At 38.0% G+C, this 21,134-nt stretch overlaps 1 protein-coding gene across 1 annotated transcript in view; it reads right to left on the bottom strand.

Moving 5' to 3' along the window:
• The window catches only part of TUBGCP6 (tubulin gamma complex associated protein 6), a 39,721-nt gene that overhangs the window by 14,434 nt on the left and 4,153 nt on the right, over window positions 1-21,134 (bottom strand). The window contains exons 9-27 of the mRNA XM_030960068.1: window positions 20,656-20,721; window positions 20,238-20,297; window positions 19,773-19,862; window positions 18,421-18,527; window positions 16,747-16,814; window positions 15,993-16,263; window positions 15,272-15,362; window positions 13,802-13,887; window positions 13,288-13,341; window positions 12,562-12,646; window positions 11,937-12,122; window positions 10,010-10,169; window positions 6,626-7,437; window positions 4,975-5,138; window positions 3,361-3,571; window positions 2,663-2,836; window positions 1,514-1,635; window positions 1,113-1,188; window positions 555-664 (exon numbers count right to left, since the gene is read on the bottom strand). Of these exons, the coding sequence (XP_030815928.1) occupies window positions 555-664; window positions 1,113-1,188; window positions 1,514-1,635; window positions 2,663-2,836; window positions 3,361-3,571; window positions 4,975-5,138; window positions 6,626-7,437; window positions 10,010-10,169; window positions 11,937-12,122; window positions 12,562-12,646; window positions 13,288-13,341; window positions 13,802-13,887; window positions 15,272-15,362; window positions 15,993-16,263; window positions 16,747-16,814; window positions 18,421-18,527; window positions 19,773-19,862; window positions 20,238-20,297; window positions 20,656-20,721 (2,993 nt within the window). The remainder of the gene's footprint in view (window positions 1-554; window positions 665-1,112; window positions 1,189-1,513; window positions 1,636-2,662; window positions 2,837-3,360; window positions 3,572-4,974; window positions 5,139-6,625; window positions 7,438-10,009; window positions 10,170-11,936; window positions 12,123-12,561; window positions 12,647-13,287; window positions 13,342-13,801; window positions 13,888-15,271; window positions 15,363-15,992; window positions 16,264-16,746; window positions 16,815-18,420; window positions 18,528-19,772; window positions 19,863-20,237; window positions 20,298-20,655; window positions 20,722-21,134) is intronic.

Below are 21,134 nucleotides of genomic sequence, written 5' to 3'. Positions count from 1 at the left end.
GATGTCTGTAAACTAATAATTTTTAAATTGATGAGCACTACTTAACAAAACTGTTGCAATCCTAGGAACTCTACTTTTAATTACTCCTATTATCAGTTAGTTACATGTACTTAATGAACAACAGATATTTTATTCATTTTCGCTTACTAAAAAGTCCACAACAAAAAGACAGTGGAAAAAAGCATGAACTTCCCCAGTTTGTACAATAAAAGAAACTTGTCAGTTTCCAGTTTCAGGATTTTAACTGAGGTATGAGAAAAAAAAAGTTTATCCAAATCTTATATTCCAGTATGAATTTCCATGACCAGCAGCAAGAATTAAGTCTTATTTACACATATTTATTTACTAATCTAGCCACACATAACTCTTTACATTGTTACTGAGCTAAGAGAGTCAGAACAGCAAAATTAACTAATTTTAATATATACTGCATTTGCAGACATGTATTTTTTTCTTAAAATATCAAAACCCATTGTTAAACACACACAGTTACTCACCAGATTACCAATTCATAATTCTTAAACTCAATTATGCAGAGAACAGTATGGACATACCTTGTGTATGGTTCACAGCTTGTCTTCAACAAAGAGAGAAGAACTGGATAATGCTCATTGCTACAATTGTTGAGAGCCTCTTTGTACAGATATGAAAGCAATTTAACACCCTAAAAATGAAAAATATTTTAACATTAGGCAACACACTTCACAACATCTTTAACAACAAAAATACATGGTTTGACATATTTCACTAGACTCAGAAGGCAGTTTCATCTCATGTCCTCCATCTATTTGCAGTTAAGATCACTTTACCTGAGCAAGTTACCTCAAGCTCACTTTATCTCTAGAGTGAGACAGGTATGTTTAGAGTTGGATTCACATGACTAGAAGGCTTATTTTGAGCCCTCTGTTTATTTCAGGAATTGAAAACCTGGATAAACTTCCAAATGTTTAAGTATCTGGAGAAAGGACTATAGGGCTTTAACTGGAGGTCCATGATCATGGCTTTGCTAGCAGAGAGACCAGCACTAAGTATTTAATGCAAAATCCAACATATTTGAAGAATATTAACATTGAAACCCAAAACAGACATAAAAATATCAAACAAAAAATCACCGTAGGAAATGAAGCACCAGCTCCACCACTGATCCCCAGTGCTGTTGTTCCTATGCCACACAGTTCAGCTAAATACCTAAAAAACAGTATTAAAACATATATAAAAACTTCAATCGGGAGTCTACAAGATCAGTGATGAACTTGGCTGAATTTGAATACTGTACAATAATCACACTATATCTGCTGGATGATAACAGGCATAACCAAGAAACTGAGTATAAAGACCTTGTATGTTTTCCCTCAAATAGTCTGGATATAAAAAAAAAAAATCTGTAAAACAGGGGAAAATACTGATAGACTAAATAAGAATGCCCATGTAATATGCTCTTTTTCAGTGTATATGAAGAGCTGGCATTTTTTCTGCAAGGAAAAGCTTAAACATTTAAATACCATTCTCTTACCTCAGCTGACGACCTAATTTCCTGAATAGAAAGCTGATTGTTAGAAGACTTAAAGTAGGAGGTGTTGACAAAACACAGGCTCGGTAATATTGAAGATACTTTCTCAGTCCACTTGTGAATGCCTGGTATGAACAGAAAATATTTAAAGTCTTACTGTGAAAGTTGTTAACAGTCCATCAATGTCTCTCATCGATTGCATCAGCATGAAAAACAAACCTTTTAGTAAAATAAATGGCATATGCAGGTAAGGGAGACTTAAACACCAAAGTAAGGGGCAAGTGAGGGTCCATGCAACTTCAGACATTGCAATGAGCCAGATGACTCCTCTATACTCTTCACACATGCAGTGCATAGAGCCTGGAGCCATGCACAGTGAAACAAAGATCTTGGTTCAGATTCTTTGACTTGTCCTTTGAGGAGCTCCTCATTCTCTATAATACCAACCCAAGGAAACCTGCTTCCTTACTTTCGTGCCTAAACCGGATACTGCAAAACACTTATCTAGGACTTTATCTAACAGAGAGACCCTCTTAACAGAAATTGAACATTGCTGTAAATCAAATATTCAGAATGAATAGGTTTTCATAACTAACCCTAACGTAATTCTATGCATTAGGAAGAGATTAAATCACCAGATATTACAGAGTGCACATACAGCTCAACATAATATACAGAGGACTGACATGGAAAATTTGCACTTAATTTTGAACAAAGGAAAAATAATTAAAGATATTGAATACCATCTTTTTCTACCTCAGTTTTTATTTTTGAAAAATATATTTTATATATATACAGTGTATTAAGAAAGTTCTTGTATTTTAATTTTATACATCTTTGTGTATAAATAAGTAATGTTTTTAAAGCATTTTAAAAATTTAATTTTTTAGTCCACAACAGAACAGTATCACTAAACAAAAGGTAACAAAGACATTTTACTGCGTGTTTCAGTGCAAGCAAGCCCTCAGCACAGAGAGCTGTGATTTAAATACATCAGCACTGTTCCTTGCTGACCTGGGATGGAGCACTACACTAAAAATACCCTGCAGTTTTGCAGAATGCAGAAATTCCAGCTTTACATGAAATCAGTCACCTTCTCTACCTCAGATAATTGGCTCATTAAATCCAGCTGAGTTAATGTAATTGTTTTACCTGAAACACAAGTCCTTTGCTGTATGAGGAATCCAAAACTGGCTGAAGAGAAAAACGACTTAGCCGTGTGTAATAGGTTCCATACTCTGCAACTTCCGAGAGCAGGTTATGCATTGTCTCTGGTGATGTTCCAGACACATACACCCCCTCCTTTATCACAAATGACTGAGCAGCCTAAGAGGATATAGGGAGGAAAAAAAAGGCAGGCAGATTCAATGATTTCTAGAGCTGTATTCTGATTTAAAATAGCAAATACTTACACACAAAAAATAATAGCAGATGAATTCTCAGTTTAGATACTCAGGTGACTGAGACTATATAGCTAGGACAGTGAGACAAACACTGAATTGGAGCAAAATTGTAGGAGTAGGAATGACGCCTTCCAATATACAGAATAAGACTCTTTACTTAATTCCTTAAAGAAAATCCAATTATAGAAAATTATTTGCACATCTATTTTCAAGTAGTCATAAACCTATTTTCCCTTTAGAGAACTACAAATACTCTTAGCCTATTCCAGGAACATAATTACTGCAATATATAAATACTGCCCTGTTGACATTAGGCAACATTCAACTTCTTAACACTAGTCACAACTGCAAGATCTCAGCAGAAATAAATGTATTGAAGAGGAAACCTCTATGAAGGAAAAAACTGAAAAGATCTGACTAGGAAAGGCAGATAAAAATCTTCCCTACCTGATTGAGTGAAAATGTAGTGGATACCACACCAATGAGGACATTCAAGACATCCTTAACCAGTTCAGGTTCTTTCACCAGCACAAGCTGAGGGAGCTGAAGTACAGTATTAGTAAATAGTTGCAATTCCCCTTCTCGAAGTTTGTAAAATTTGTCAAAAGCTTCTCTCCCAGCTTCAGTAAGATATGGTTCCTCTTTTTTACCAGGTGGGCTGTGTCAGAGTAAACACAACATTACAAGGTGATTGTGTGAAAAGAAAGAAATACATCTCATACAGGAAGAAAAAAGCATTTCAGAGTTTTGCACAGACACAATTCCTCACAGAAAAGTTACTTGTAATATACATTTGTAAGGGAATGTGCATTCAGTCAATGAAACCATAGCTCAAACTCAGTGCAGAGAACAAATACATAGATAATTTGAACATCAATTCAAAGAGACAGAATCCTTGGCACAGAACTACCAGCTGCTTTTATGGCCCTCCCTGATGCAGTTTTCACATTAGGAAAACAAGGCCAATATATGCCATATTTCTATGGTTCATTTAATGCTAATACGCAAGTAAGTTAAAGAGAAACACACTCCAACTGCTAGAATGAACTTCTATTAACACATTTTGCCTGTTTGCAGTGAAGATTACTATCCCCTCCAAAACCATTTCTATTTCCAATTCTTCCAAAAACTCTGAATTCTAGTAGTAGGTATTACACAAAATCGGTCAGGCATATGGTCTATATATGACTCTTAGACCACTACAGTCTAAGCAGCAGCAAGAAAAACTGTCTGGTTCTAGGAAAAAAATCTCAAGTGGGCTACAGTGGCTTTGAAAAATCAGAACAGTGAACTTCTGAGTTTCTGAGCTTCTAAGGTTCAGAGATGTAAAAACATTGTTTAACAGCGCATCAGCACACCACTAGATGGTTATTTAAAATTAAAGAAAACATACAGAGCAAAGCTTCTCCAAGAATCAGGCACACCACTGTCCATCTAAAATATCAGGATACCTGCCATACCTGCTTTTTCTTTTACCTTCCATTTTATGGGAGCCAGGAACCCTTAACAGGACTGCAGAGAGCTTTCTCTCAGGAGATGCATCTTCTACTAAAAAGCCAAAAGAACTACAAGCCTAACTAGATCATCAAGAAATCTGTTCTAATTTTCTCATTTGTCTACAGGATGGGGAAAGGAATACAATACTCTACAATACAGGGAGATATTTGTTTAAGTCTTTTACTGCTCTACAATTACCACTTTCTCTTTTGAAACTGAAAATATGGAATCACTTTATACTGAGACAAATTACATAGCATGTAAAAAGTCAAAATAGTTAGAAAAATGCTGCATTTCACACAAACAGGGTTTTCCTAATCCCTTCATTTTTTGACAAAGGTGATTTTATCTCTTCCTCTGAAACTGCTGCACTCTAAGAACCAGTCTGTTGAAATCACACAACTTTTATTCCTTTATCCCTATTAATGCAGTGTATTGAAATCTGTGAATTAGACATGCTCACTTCACTATTTACACTGAGGTCATGTGGAGCTAAGATGCAATGCACCTTCACACATTTGCATATGGTGCACAGTAAATTTACCAGTAAGATCAGACACATACTAGCCAATTCTTTCCCAACATCTTCGTTTGCTGGGTCCATATGTAAGCACTGCATCCCACAAGTCAATGTCTGGAGTCATGCTGGGCTCTGACTGAGAATCAGGAGTCAGATTGGATGCTGACTGGAATCCCTCATCTTCTGACTGGTCTATACTTTGGGGAACCTGTCAGAAAGAGTTCAAATGTCAGACATGAAAACATTTTACTGAAGACACATTTGTTAATGAAAAAGATGTTTTGCTATCATTCGTGACCAAATGACTCTATGTGACCCAACCTCTCTCACCTACCCTTCCTTTATATAAATTTTAAGTTTTTATTGTAGGTATTCTTTTAATTTGATAAGTCTCTATAGGTATTAATGCCCATACATTAAAAAAAATCACTTTCTAAATAATATCCTACACTTGTTGGTGTTAAATTTTAAACTTTCTTGTTTGGCAAGCATATAGTTCTACAAATGGAGGCTCTCTGGTATGGACATTCAACAACATGTAGCATTAATACAATCACACTGCTCTACCATGTATTCCAGGCAAGTGATCCAGGCCACAAATCTTCAAATTTGTAAGCATTTTTTTAACTATGACTAACATAGTTTGTTCCCTAATTCATATGCAGAAAATCTGTAAGTGTCCAAACAGTGTATATGTCACATCCTCAACTCCCACTCAACAGGACCCATATGTGCAGAATTATCCTCATTTTTAGTAAAATACAATCCCACCCATGTAAAAAGCAGCATATTTCTCAAGAAATTGCAAATTTTTCAGTCTGATGGAAAGAGTTCAGCACTAACTCAAAAAGCTTCTGCCTCCTCTAGGTTACAATTTACATCCACATGTGAGCACTGAATGGCACAGGGTTTTTCTATTTAATGTGTTTGCCTTCAAGTATCAATTCAGACTCTGAATTAAAGGAATTGCAAGATCTATCCATATGTTCAGCAAAGGGAACAAGATGAGGATCTAAGGGTAGGCTATAAATAAATCTACCTACACACAGTAAAAATGGAAAGAAAGAAGAAAAACTCTGTATCTAGTACTTCTACAAGAATAAGCCAGCAAAACTAAACAGAATGGACAGCAAAAGGGGAAAAAAGATATGGTAGAAACTGTACACACTGAAAAGGTAATAGGACAATAGGAACTAGGCCATTCAATGGGGAAAAAAAACCAGAAAAAATGCTTTAAGATTTAACAAGCCAAGACAACAATACAGCAAGTTAGGTAATGCAATCTGAACAGCAAAGCACATACATTCAGACAGGGATGCTTAGGCAGTCAGTCTGAGCACTGACAAGCAAGCAACAATGCAGAGGAGCTCATCAGACGAAGCAGGCAAAAATGCAAGCGAAAGGTTGCTAGGGTGGGGAAGGTATGGCTACAGCTGATGGCTTAAATTCATAAAGCCTATGGCCACATGATGAGTTTTGACACAGCTACAGGGCAAGACCAAGATTTTTGTTACCATACATCTCCAAAAAGCTTATCTGACTCTCTGCAAAGGAAAGGATCCCTGTTCCATCTTAAATTCCAGTGCTGTATGCTTTTATCACCAACTGAACTATTACCTACGTTTTTAACTATATTTTAAAGTGACACATGAAAGCATGCATACACTCATTAGTCCAAAACAAATGATACCATACTTTAATTGCAAGTCCAGACAAATCTGCATTGTCAGGCACTGGTGGTAAATCCAGCTTGATGTCCATATCATAGGTGCGGCTGTGGACAAGAGCACCGAAGAGCGAGACGCGTGTTTCCTTCTCAAACTTGTCCCCAGCAGGACAGCTCTGGGAGAACAGCCCTATGGCAGGGAGCCCAGTGCCAGGGGCAGCCTCCATGATCTGCAGTGTCTGCTGAATCGTGTCGTTGAACTGACATTCTTCGTTTGTTATCAGAGACTGTATGTCAGCTTCAAACACACTTACATCATAATAATCATAACCCTGGTATTTGACATTCCTCCCAACATATTTGTTGTTCAGAAAATAGTCCTTTTTTTGTGGTACCAGCTGAGGAGGACCTGTTCCAGCAAGCTGTACTAAGAGATCTAAGACAGAATTAACTTCAGTAAATGGTAAACATTCAGCTGTTTCCAGTTGCTCCACAAGATTCTCCAGTCTATCCGCTTGAGCACCTAGGCCAGCGACTCTCAAGTTAAAAGATAGCATCAAAATTTTGTTCTTCACTGGGAGTCTGGAAACGTTTGATTGCAGCTTACGAGCCTCATCTTGAAAAAGGTTCATGAACAGGGCATTATAAGCAACCCTTTTCAAATTTTGCTTAGCCCTTCTCTTGCTGATCTTCTGCCTGCCTAAGTGAACCTTCCATGGCAAAGCTGTCAGGTGTGCTTCACACAAGTCATTGAACAGCTGTGTAATGCTCTCCATTTCAAATGGAACTGTCAGGTTACGGTAGGTACAGTCTGGGTCTCTGATTTCATGGGCAGGAGGACCTGAAAAATATCAGAAGGGAAAAACTCATAAGGTGCATAAGCAATTGGTGAGTATGCTTTAACTTGAACTGAGCCCAAAAGAAAAGAGAACTGACCTCCTACACATTTAGGACATGAGCTACAAAAAACCCACTTTAACTTTTATCATCAGTGAAGCGATGGTGCAGGAAGCTTCATTCCAGATGCCATTTTTTTCTCGGCAGACTGAAATAAAAGAGAGAAGACTGTCCTGATCTAACCCCAGATTGCTGCGGGAGCACCTCTACCTTTCTCCCGGAGCCATCCAGCATCTCCCTCCCCTCACGGTGCCTGCAGCCGCGGCCGCGCGGGGAGAGGACGTGGGCAAGACGCGGGCGGCGATGGTGCCCGGAGGCGGCCGCACGGCTGGACCGGAGGGCACCCGCCATCCCCGGGGCACTCCGGAGCACCCCCCAGGAGAGACGGGTGTCGGGGTGTCCTCCTCCCCGGAGGAGCTCCCGGCGGCGGGGCTCCCCCTGAGTACCCAGCCGGCCCCTCCCCCGAGCCCCCCGCCACCGGCAGCGCGCCGCGGGGCTGCCCCCGCCCCTCCCGCCCCCCGGGCCGTACCTGCGGCGCTCCCCGGGCAGCGGGAGCAGGACGGAGCCGCCACCGCCTCCCGCCGCCGCCCTGACGTCACCCGAGCGCGACCGGGCCCGCCCCCTGCCGCCCCGCCCCGCCCCGCCCCGGCGGCCGAGCGAGCCCGCGGGGCCGCGCCTCAGGCCCGGCGCTGCTGCGGGGCGCCCTCGGCTGCGGCGCCTCAGACCGCGACAGGGAAACGCCGGTTGGAGCGTTCGTGAATTTAAACCATTCCTGCAATACTCACCCTGAACTGCCGCGACTCCGCTGACAAACACATAACAACACGCGAGCGCCAGAAAGCAGTGAGCCACGCCGGGCCCGAGCGGCGGGAGGCGACTGCAGCCTTGGGACGGTCTTTGCAAACAAATCTACTAACAGTACATGTTCTAATAAAGGCTTGGAAAAATACATAACAAAATGCAACATTAATGTGAGTCAAACACTACAAATTCCATTGAACAAAGGCAGGCAAAGGGGAAAGAGCTGAGCTACTACTCAAGGAAATGCTTTTGTCATTGAAAATGCTGCGTTTAAAAAGGGAGGAGGAGGCGGGGGCGTTTAGGCGAGACAGTGCGAGAGGGGAGAATGGCAAAATCTCCTGTCAGGAAACAAATTTCCTGTTAGGAAAAATGCTGAAGCTAAAGTTTGGCCAAATACCTTTTTGGACCTCAAAGGTCAGTTCAAAGAAACTCTAAACTGAAACAGAACATCTTAATGCTCTTCAGCTCTTCTTTGTGAAAAATCTTTCACACAACTTTTATTTTCTTTTGAAAAAGATTTTAATTTCAAAATGGTCAAGGATGGGTATCATTTCCCCTCCAGCAATTTCTGAAAACCAAAACAAACGAGAAGGGAAGCACTCTGAACAATTAAAAAAGACAACTGCAAACACAGATTTATTTATTATGCATGATATAAAGTTGAACCCAGTAGGAACAACAGTATAAACATCATTTGAAGGGCCTGAAATCAAAAGGTCAAATTATTGAAGTCATAATAACAAAAAAGTGCTCTTGAAAATGATCCCTAAATCATACCTGGAATACTACAAAACAAGGCATATCATGGCTATTGCCTTGGGATGTTTGTTAAATTTTGAGAATTTACATGATGTGGCCTTAGGCCACAACTAAGTCTCTGGAGATTTGGAGTTATTTGTTACACTGAGAATTTATGCTTGAAAAGAGGGCAGAGTGAAGTCCTCATATTTTCCTTTTCTTCTTCTTTGTAAAATGATTCTGAAGTGCAATCAGTTTCTGGAAATTCCATCCTTCACTGAAAAGAACAGCAGTAAGAAAACCAGTTATTAGTGAAGCTCATACTACAATTCCTGACCCCACAAGAATATTTTTGTTTGGACCAGACCCTGGTATTGGGCATTTCTTCTGAAAGAGAGAATGACATTTTCTTTTAGAGATGCCCACCTGGATAATTGCTTTTTTTTTTTTTTGTTGAAAAACAGAAATCATACAGCAAAGAAATATTTCTGGACAAGTAAGCTTGAAAACATATATACCTGCCTGGCCTGATTCCTCTGCAAATGCAGTGCCTGATCTTCAGCTCTTTGTAACTGTACTTGCAGCATGACTAATCATTATTGAGTTATTTGTGGACAAGTTAAACATTTAAAAATATCATCTGGTTTGGCACTATATTCAGAAAACACATCAGCAATCAGAGCCAGGGCACATCTTGTTACCCATTTTTAGGCACATATTTTGGTAATTTCATTCCAAAATTTTGGAGTATCAGTATTCTAAGTCCCAAGGGTACAGTTGCTATGCTATGAAATGTGGTGCTTTCCACCTCAAGTGGCAGAATTAGAAGCATTCAGGGTTTCACCATTAGAAACATTCAGAGTTTCACATTAGATCAATCTGGTCCCACTGACATACAGGACTCAGCTGTATTTATATATCATCTTTTCAGAAACTTACAGTATATAAAAGTGAAAGATAAAAATCAGATAACTTACCTGAACACTGAAGCATTTTCCATTCCTGCTGAAACTGGTCTCTTAATGCTTTTATTTTATTTACTTTCTCTTGGGTAGGAGGTACATAAATTCCAAAGGGAGGTGTAGAAGTGCCCACTAATGCTTTGGCTACAGTTTGCATTAAACTTATCTCTGTGTCCTAATTAGGAAGAAAAAAATACTCCTGTGAACCAAGCTCTGTTTGCTTCAGTGATACACGAAATATTTTAAAACAAGCTTTTGTAATTCAATTGGTAGCATTTGTAGCAAGAATGAGCAGCCTCCCGTTTTCAAATAAAACTGTGTTCAAATGAGGGTTTTTTCTCAAAAATGTAAACTCATTTTCATCTGTTATTGTAAAACTTGTTTCTTTCAAATGGAAAAAGAATCTCACTTTTCCCTTTATAACTGAAAAGAAATAATGCTGGGTTAAGGACAGAAAATATGAGGTTAAGGGGAGCATGGAGCTTGCTTCCTTCATGCATCATTTACTTTCTGCAAGTGGAAAATAGTAATGTATTTTGCTTATTCCAGAAATTTACTCTTTTTGACTTCTCACAGTCTAAATCAGTATCATTTCCTTGCAGAAACTGGATTTGAAATATTGATGCTATATGAAGAATATATTTGGAAGACTGTAGCACTATTTTGTTTTTAAGAGATAGAAGCATTTTTTCAAGTACTCTAAAAAGTCATGCACATGCATTAGAAAATCATGATCCTGTTATGGAACTACCTGCAGAGTACCAATATAAAAGTATCAATCATTTTTTTAACATGTATGCCTAACAGCCTTTTATTGTTGGAGTTTGCACTTCAGAATATCAGTAATTCTCTCACTTTCATACTCCTAATTAGTAGTGTGCAAATACATTATTTTTGGATACTGTATATCAATGTACAAATTATTTTAGCTTAGCTAATTTATGTATCAGCATTGTAAATTAAAACAATATTTGAGAACATTACAGAACAAATTATGTCAAAAATCCACTTAATTGGCAGCTTAATGAATAGCATGGCTTTAATTGGGTATTTGCTGGGGAACAGATTAGAATAAGCATCCATGAACAATTTCTTGTTGTTTCTCATTGAAGAAGAACTAGAAGGCACAAAAGTAATCAAAAGTTACTGTTTCATAGATCACAGAGAAACTGTGTTACTCACAACCACAGATTGCTGGGAGAGGCCAAGAGTGGAAATTGAATTCTTTGTGTGATTAGACAAATTCATGGAAGATACACTCACTGACACTGATCACTGCTCTGGATACAGCCTCCAACTTCTATAGTAGCATATGGAAAAAGTTAGCTTAGGAAAAGTCCCTATATTTTTTTTTCTTTTCCTGCTCTCTACTTGAAACACAAAGCTGGGGTACTCTGGCCCTCAATTATGTATAATCCAAAATAAGTTCACTTGAAGGATATGTGCCCTTCTGATTTGTGTTCTGCAGGCTGGAAGTTGTGTGTGACAAAGCACAGCACTGGGGAGAGGCGAGGAAATTTAGTGGTCTGTTATGAACAGAACAGCAGGCTGATTTCAATCACATTTGATGGCAAGAGGCCAGATGATTTAAAAGACAGGAAGTGCCTCTTTCCAGGTGACAAATGAGCTGTAGATCCGAGATAAAACTGGAAGCTGTGGCAAACTGACAGAACATCTATGGTACACTGACATAACCATGGGCTTGTGTTCATACCTTGGCTCCTCCACTGCAGCCTGCAACAGCTGCCTACAGCTCAGTGTGCAACTGTGCCTTGTCTTGTTCTCAGGACAGACAGAACCCTGGGCAGCTTGGGCTGTGAGCTCAGGGGTACCAAACACAACATAAATACAGCCAGTACTTTCTACTGGGAGGCTTGAAGCGGTTCATACCAGTGTCTCTGCCAGACAATTTGAAGTACCATGGCTTAGCACCACTTCTTACCTCAATCACAACAAAAACTCGAGACTCAGCCAATCCTCGTAGTAAAGCAACAAGCAGAGAAATCCCACTTATTCCAAGGTTCCTGTTTGGTCCAACAGCTACTACTGTTAAGTTTGGTTGATAACTATATGCTACAGGAAGAATGAATCCAAGTACAGCAGAAAAGAAATCATTTCCTCCAGCATCCTTTAACAACAACAACAAATTGGTTAGCACAAATATAAAGCCCCAAATTTCTAGATATAAAAAAAACAGAAAGGTGACTCTCATAAACCTTTTGATTGATCTAGGAAACAGGATACTGATCTATTTTCCCAGCAATTTTTATATTAAACATGCAGGATTATTCATCTTTTCCTTAGTGTCTTTGCAGTGTAACTCTGCCTTGCTGAAGATGAACTGCCTAACTATGGAAGGTTTCCTCAAACACATGCATTCTAATACACTCTAAAACTCTGAGAAGGAGTACTAACCTGTCAAGGGCAAAAAAAGGAAAAAATTTCAAAGCTCCAAAGTGGAGTAAGGGGTGTAATTCTCAATGTAATTTTATAAATTTCTAAATATATTCTATTATTTCTGTTAACAAAATTTTTCTCCTATGTTGTTTCTAGAAAGTCAATCTTACCTCTTTCCAGTTTAGAGAAATATAGTGTTTGCAGCTGGTCTTTCTGGACTGTTCTTTCTCACAGATGTTTATGACAAGCATTTTTCTGTAAACAAAAATCCCACTTGAGTATTTAACCAATTATTTCCCAATGGGATAAAAATGGGATATTTTCTTTCATCATTCTTTAAATATTAATTCATAATACAGGAGCAAATAACTATTTGCATTAGTACATTCTAAAATGGAAACAATTAAAACTGAAATCCTTTTTATGGATTTTTAAAAATATCTTTTAAAAAATATTTTTAAAAAGATGATTAAAGACTATTGGCAAATTACTTTTAAGAAAAAGGGGAGGTGGAAAAAATGATATATAAGTAAAGAAGACTTTCAGTAAGGAACTCTGCATCAGCAATATGTGCCATCTGCAGTTATAGGGGAGATCGGTCTCCTATTTAATTTACAATTTCTTTATTTATTACATTGTATTTTCAATAACAATCTAAATTTAAATCAATACAGAAGGATTATACTTCACCACCAAATGCATGAAATAGCATTTAGTGACAATAATTTCTCTTTGAATATGTATTTGGGGATGTTTTGTATCATGTCTCAAGGTAAACTTCATAAATGTCAGCTCATGACTGGTTCCTTAGTGCAGATTTCATCACACATATAGACACCTATGAACATTCAGAAAGCCCTTGGGATTGTACCCCCTAATGTAAAGGGAGGCCTCACCCATCTTCTGTGTTGGGTATCATCTGCATGTCTCCAACAAATACACAAAGCACTCTGCAGGAAATAAAAAATTTACGTATATTAACAATTTTTTTTCAGTTAGTGCGATTTGTATAAAACTTTGTGTATAGATTAGAAGCATTAAAAAGAATGTATACTGAATTTGGTCCATTAAAAGCAGACATAAAACACATTTAGGGCAGCTCATTTCTTTCATCAAATACTGGGGAGGAAAAACAAAAATCAAGAAATTGTCCCCAGGCCAAAGCCAATTGAAATCTGACAAAGGAAGTGTAGGCTAGCACAGCCATCATCCTTACACATTTTTTGCCTTTGGAAAGGCAAAAGGTTGTTGCTGGCGTATACACTGTTACCTGGATTACATGTTGAAAATGCTATGCACGCTATTTATTTTAAAACCAAGGTTTCACAGGCAATTTGCCATATTTGCCACATTTAGTATTTGATTTTAACATGTTGTCAAAGGGCTCTAAATGCAAACATACAAATTCACCTTTGAAATCCAAAACGAACACCATGTCTTACTGCAACAGCAGCAGAAAGAGCGGCTGTGGGTGATGCTGCAATTCCATTACATACCTACAAAATAAATTTTTCATTCAGAAGCAATGCTGCAAAAGATCATGTCATTTTTCAAGTGTAACAGCTGTATTCATTATTTTCTACAGAAAGGCCATATTTGATTATTTATTATGCTGACTGATATTATATTGATATTGGCCATTATTGATTATTTATTCCATAAGCTGCACTGTTATTTCAAAAGTATGGTGCTATACCAGAAGGCAACTGTAAAAATAACTTTTCCAGGGGAAGGCCATGTTTACCGGGTCTCTAGATAGTCTGCAAACTGTGCAGAAAAATACTCCCTATGAAAAGGAGGTTGTTCCTGAATATTCTGACTCTTCCTTTAACCTAGGCAAGCTATTCTTTTCTGGAAAATACAACTGCCACATTACTCAGTCAATCCTTGAGTGTTCATTTGTGGTGTGTGCTTTGAACTCTACATAAAAGCTAAGCAAAAAGATATGTTTCCCCCTCATTCCTCCTCTTTGTCAGCACAAAAAGTTAACTTACACCTGCAACTCATTAGAAGTTCTACTTCTTTTTACCAGTAACCATTTCTTAAAATCTATTTATAGGGTGTCCTGGAGCTGTGTGCAGTTTATAATGTCAGAAATTTGTCCCCGGGATCTTCACATGTGACTTCCAAGAGCAAGATGTCTTAGAAGAAAGAGGCCATTGTGGTAGTTACTCTTCCTTGCAGGCCTGGTACCTCAAAGAGATCTTTTTCACTCAAAGGAAGAGTGACTTATTATGATGTAATATTTTAAACTTGTTTTCAGTTCTTCTTCTATGCTCATCCAAGTTTTTACACATAAATATGGAGACGCACCCTCTAAGCCTGCCCTCTCTTCATTCATGACCCTTCAAGAAATAAAATACTGAACTAGAATTACTCTGTTCAGAATCAGAGCATTCGGCAGAGCTGTTGAAAACATCACTAAAGAGTATGTGTGTGCATGTACATGTAAGTCAAAATTTACTGTGTAAACTTTGCAAATTGAGACAGGAAAAGTATTGGCATTTCTTTGGATTTCTGCTGTTCCTTACTGGTGCTTGATACAGCAACCTCTGCTCCCCTTAACTGGATGACTTAATGCTTGGCTCCCCCTAAGTCTGAGAGCAGTGAGTCTTAGGGACTCATATTCTGTGACTACCTACAGAAAGCCTGGACAATGAATTGCCCAAAGATGATTAGAAAGATGGATTTGGGTTAGCAGCTATCCTTAAATAGTCCTTTTCTCATCTTGCACGCTCACTCTCATAGCCAAACACATTGTAGCTGAGATTAGTGGACTTGGGAGATAAATAGTAACTAGTATCTGGGTAACAATATGGTCGAAGCAAAAAATCAGAGGAATCCCACTCCACCCCCACAACCAAGGCAGTATCTTATTACCTCCTTCTTAAGAATTTTATCTAGGATCACAAATGTACTGCCAAGAGAGAGCAAAGTTTTCTCCTCTTTCACAAGGTCTGCATAAAAACCACTGTAAAATAAATTACATTAAGAAAAACTAGGTTAGAGGCAATATTGTCTTCAAAGAGGACACTGATAAAGTGCTTTGCAATTAGTATTAATGAAGTACATTTTGTATAGGTGCTACACATTGATTCTCAAAAACCTGCTCTAGCAGGAAGATGACAACACCGGTGCCTGACAGTCTTCATCTCCCTAAACCTGTCTCCATTCTGCACTGGAAAGAAAACAAAATGTCTGATGCTATTCAGGTAATAGAACTCTGTCTAAATTAGACAAAGACAAGACCAAACATTGCATTTCTCAAATCAGAGCAGTTTGGTATTTTTTCCAGCTAAAAGTGAGTACAGAGCTTTAAGACAGCTTCCTAGCAAAATCTCTTTCTAAATGAATACATTTGCATTAGCTGTCCTATCTCTATTGAAAGAGTTATAGAGAAAAAGTATTCTGATTATTTCTTTAAAGGATTTCAGGCTATGAGTGCTATACAACACAAATGACTTTATTTATAAAGGAAGAAATTCTGGCTGTAACTGAGTAGACTAAGGCCAAAAAGATGACCATGGCAGACACAGAGCTAGATAACAGTCTGTACAGAGACCTCTCATCCTCTGTGGAAAATAAAATAAACAGGACCAACCTGACAAGAACTTTTATTTCTGTTTCATCCATTTCCTTCACCAGCTGAACATGTTCAGGAAGAAAATATTCTGAACCTTCAGAGCCAGTTGTTGCTGTTTTGATGGAAGGCACTGGAAATAGAATATTTTTCATGTGCAATTCCAAAAATCTTTCTACTTTGACAGTGTTGTTGTTGTTAGTTATCTGAGATTCATCTTCTGCAGAGGGATTTGAATTAGCCTTCTTTAGTAAGTGTGATTTGGTGCTCAAATTTTGTAAAAATGATGTATCTAGAGAAAAAGAAAGATAGGTTTCACAGGTATTAGTTTCTAAGCAATGTGTTAATATTTGGATATATTTATTCCCAAATAGAATACATCAGTATTCACAGTATGCATATATACTCCCATGCACTAGCTACAATGTTTGCTGACACAGATGTTATTTCTTCAGTGCTACTACAATTGTTTTAATCTAGTGAAAGGTCATATATTGTAATGAAGCTTATGCCCCTATTTTTGACAAAGAAAACAGCATCCTCAAAAAAAGATATCAAAGTGCTACTTTTTGGCATGATGTTTGCCACCTTCAAAGAGTTCTTTTCAAACCAGCTGAAGACATGACCTCAAATGAAGCCTCATACTGCTTTATCAGTCACTTGATGAATAACTGCTTGTTCAATTAGTTTAGTTCACTGGTGTTAATTTTAATAATTTTCAATTTCTGTATAAATCCATTTATCAATAATATTTGCTTGAATGAAGAGAAACTACCTTCATAAGCCAAACATTTCCAGTAGGGTTTATGTGCTGCTCTCACATTTTGAATAGATTCAACAGCACTAAAAAATAAATCAGATTAACAGTTTTAGCAATAATGAAAATCATAAGAGGAATCATAACTTACCCCAACAAAAAATCAAAATCAAAAAATTCAACTGAAAATGAACAAACTTTGATTTCTTCCAAGAACGCAAAACAGAACAAGAGTCAATAGGCATACTGCTTGAAAAGATTAGAGAGTCAAAAAAGAAAAGTGAAGAGCACATGCAGCATGTAAACACATTTATACATTGAGTGAAATCTCAACCCTGCTGTTGGAGGAGGCACACCTGTAAGAGTTCAGGAAAAATTTGTCCTGTCAATGTCTTGCCAAAAGATTTTATCTACACAATGTAAAGATTTAATTAGACTGACTCAAAAGCACGACAATCTGTTCAGGAACTAAGTAAATCACATATCCTGCTATTCTTTGTGTTGAAGTCTCCTTTTTATTATCAGTGGTATTTGCAGCACTATGGGCAAACAGTCTCTTTGCATCAGCTATCATACAAACAGAATTCAGGTTGTGTTAAATCCAGAAGAAATTCTGTGTACTTGCAGATTACTTGTCAGGTGTTCAGGAGCTGGGTTGATATGTTGGATAAGTATGTAATCAACTCTCTATGACACAGGATGACAGCAATCTGAGATACCTCAATTGGTAGAGAAGAAAAAGAGGACACAGAGGGGTTATGGGATGTGCTAGTTAATAACCAGTTTTGCTCCATCAGTTTACCAAATGAAACTCAGCCCACAATTTGTGTATATCCACACTGCTTCCGTGACTGATCCAAGCTCTGAGCTTTAACTAACCCAGCCAGCTGGGAGGTGCTGCCATTAAAGTGCATGAGGAGCATTTCTGTTAGAAAGAGCACAGGACAGGTACTGAGCTGGGATAAAGATGGAGGACAGGACATGGAGACGTGGAGGAAATAGTGCAGACAGGTAGAGAGAAGGACACTCTTTAGATGTGGGACTGACTCAGGCCCAAGGTTCAGAATGCTTTACTAGGTCATATTCCACCACTGCACAGACACAGTCTTAGTGTCTCTAAAAGAAGTTAGACTTGAAATTTAATTATCTTGGTACAGCTCTACACAGTCAAGTGCTTTTGCAGCCCAGGGCTCGATGCTCCAAATTCCAGAAACACAAGAATTCATCAAGACTGGCTTGCAAAGCATCAGCTCTCACTGATGAGAGAAAGGTTTGCCCCAGCTATTGCTGTACTGCAGTCAGTGACTGAGTGGCTCTGGGGTCTGAAGCATCAACACTTGCAGTTGCATACATTCCCAAATACTGGCTGTAGATAACTGGTATTACCTTGATTACAGCAGGATTATCTCAGCCTCAAGTGAGATGGATTTCTATAGGATAACAAGGCCCAAGGATAAAATGGCTTATAGTTTTATGCTATAAGATCTCACAACTTGAAGTCATTTCAGGAAAAAAAAGTATATAAAACTCTACCTTGGAGGACTTTTAAAAAATGCAAGTTATCCAAAGTAGAAAATAATATATTATAAACTACCATATTAAAACTTTACTTCAGCAAAACGTTCAAAGCATGCATGTCTTTAGTCTCTTTAAAAAATACATTAGTTGTTCTAAAATTCTTTATATGCTTACCTTAGACAAGGTGCCATTTCTCCAGTTATTTGAGGTACAGGATCTCCAAGCAAAGTTTTTACAGTCATGCACACTGATTCACCCAATGATTTCAAGTGGTATCCACCCTAAAAAGTATTTTGTGTCAACTAAAGGACAAGTACTTTTAATATCTCTCTGAATTTCAACAGAGAAAATAAATTATCCTTTTGAAATGTATCTGTATTTACAGAAACAGAAGATGATATGCAAGTGTATCTAAGTCAATGATTTTTCACTATGAAAATAGTAACTTAGTGGCCACGTGCTGAACTTCACTGGCATTCCATGACTGAACTCACTTCATCATAGTTCAAGTAACTTCAGAAATCAGTCATTACTTTGCCATAAAAAGACATGACTTCTCCATTCCCATCTACAACATGCCATCTTCAACAGCCCTTGTGGAAGATTCCTGAGAAGGCAAATGCTATCACTGTCCTCTAAAATGGCTATACAAGCGAAATCCCCCACAGCCTGACACTTTTAAGACATGGTTGCCTGATAGCTTGGCAGAATCTGGAGAACAAGATGGATTTAAGACTGGTAGGTGACATGGAGGAAGCCATCTATCACCTACGGAGCAGTCACACCATCTGTGGTAGGAGTGAATGCTTACTTGCACTTCAGCTAATAGACAAAAATATCTATAATAACCTGCTACACAGAAGGATGATGGAAGAAGGGTCATGCAAACCAAAAGGTCATGTGAATCAATTGATATACAGTTCACTTTTGAAGTCCTTGTTGGCAGCAATATTTCCACACTTTACTTGAAAAGCCACTATTTTTCTAACATGAAGCAGAAATAGGGTGTTGAAGTCTAGATTTCAAAAGGAGAAAACATTTTAATTGTTTAAAAGAAGAATAAAAAAGAGCTCCTAAAGAGCCTGCATACAGTCATAAAATCAAAAAAAGAGGGAATTTTCTAAGTGTTCCATTACTAAGTAAGAGTACATTTATGTTCAAGGTTTTATAAAATCTCCTGGAGTAAGGTACACTGGTAAAAACATTGGTGATACAGCCTATTCACTAAATACATTTTAATGAGTCTGGGACTGTCAAGAGCAGTAGACTAATCACTGTTCACAAGAACTGAACAGATTTGTGGAAGATATGGTTTTTTGAATGATGAGCACATGCCTCCTTTGTTTCAAAACTCTGTAGTGTAACAGCACTGTCAAATCTTAGCCATTTTTGCATTCCTGGTACTCAAAAGAAACAAAAATAAGAAATTATTTCATTAAGAAGTTTTGCTTCCTAGCTTCTAGTTTGCCCTAAATGGCTCTAATACAAAGACCTTTTCCCTGGGAGTACATTTCAAAAGTCTTTACCTCTAGGATGACACACAGCTTTCCATTAGCTAACTGCATCAGGAAATGGGTAAGGTGGGCAAAAACCTCAGGAGTGGCATTCATCTGACCCTAAACCAAAGAAAAAATTTTAAGAGAGGACACCTTGATTCAAAAACACTGGTAGGAAACCCAAACAAACAATCTGACATACCCAAGTCTGAGATGGAATACCAGAACACTTGCCTCTCATTATATCAAACAGAATGCTGAACCAACTGCATTTAAGGAGGTGAAAAAAACCACCACAGTAGTTACACAGATGGGACAATCTGTCTTTAGATGTCTTGTTGTAATGTTTAATGAACTCAGGTCAGCCTAAAGATTCAAGCAAGTATTTTTAGCTTGATCAATGTGAATTTCACTTAGCAATCGCAGGATTAAAACAGCAGGAATATTTTCCTAATAGATTCATGACTGACAACACAAAGACCACAAGTTACTTACTTCAGGGTCACCAATTCCAGAATCATATCCAGAGGAGACAATAACCAGTTCAGGATCAAACTGTTATAAAAGAGAGAGAGCTGCAGCACATCTTTAGGTCCTATTTTCAATTGTAGGGATTACAACTGTACCATGATCAGCTGCTATTTCAATTTGAATATGAACACAAGTAAGGATTCTCCTTGAATACATTACCCTTTTACACTATTTTTGTATGTGCTGGAGAAGTTGCAGATGATTCTGTTGAATATTTAAAAGCTAAAATGCTATAAATACTATCCAGTTGATCAGGGCAACATCACACTAGCAGAATAAATGTACTAATTGTGCTACTGGCAATTACTCCATTTCTGTAAAATATTCAATGGTACCTGCTTTAGAAACACTCAGGAAGTGCTCTTTGGCATTAAAAAATTACCTCAAAAGCCATTGGAAGCAACACATGGAAAAATGCAGCAAGATAATCTGAATTTCCCATCCCAACCTGAAAAATATAAGAAACACAGGGTATGTTTTCCAGTTGGAATGATAAATTTTCTAAGGTTCTTCAAGACTGCAGGGAAAGATAGGAGAAGTTAAAGATGAGGGAATCTTATGAAGTACAGTAAAAAATCCTCTATTTAAGTAAAGCACATAAATATCCACCATTTTTAATCTTAATGAGCTTCAGTCCTCTGCTAAACAAGGACAGATGCAACTGTCTCCTGAAACACTTTTAGATCTGATGGCTAGGCAAGATATTAAAGTAAAAATGAGTGCATAAATTCTTGTCTCCCTTTTATTTTTCAAACATTATCACATTCTGAGCCATATTTTTCCAGCAGATCTTCCCCTGACAGGAAGGATACACACTGTGTAAGACATTTGCCAAGGACTTGAAGCAGCGCACTTACTCAC

Source organism: Camarhynchus parvulus, chromosome 1A, assembly GCF_901933205.1.
Source record: "Camarhynchus parvulus chromosome 1A, STF_HiC, whole genome shotgun sequence".
Taxonomy (NCBI): Eukaryota; Metazoa; Chordata; class Aves; order Passeriformes; family Thraupidae; genus Camarhynchus; species Camarhynchus parvulus.
The sequence above is the reverse complement of the archived record's forward strand: the minus strand, read 5'-3'. Positions and strand labels throughout refer to the sequence as shown.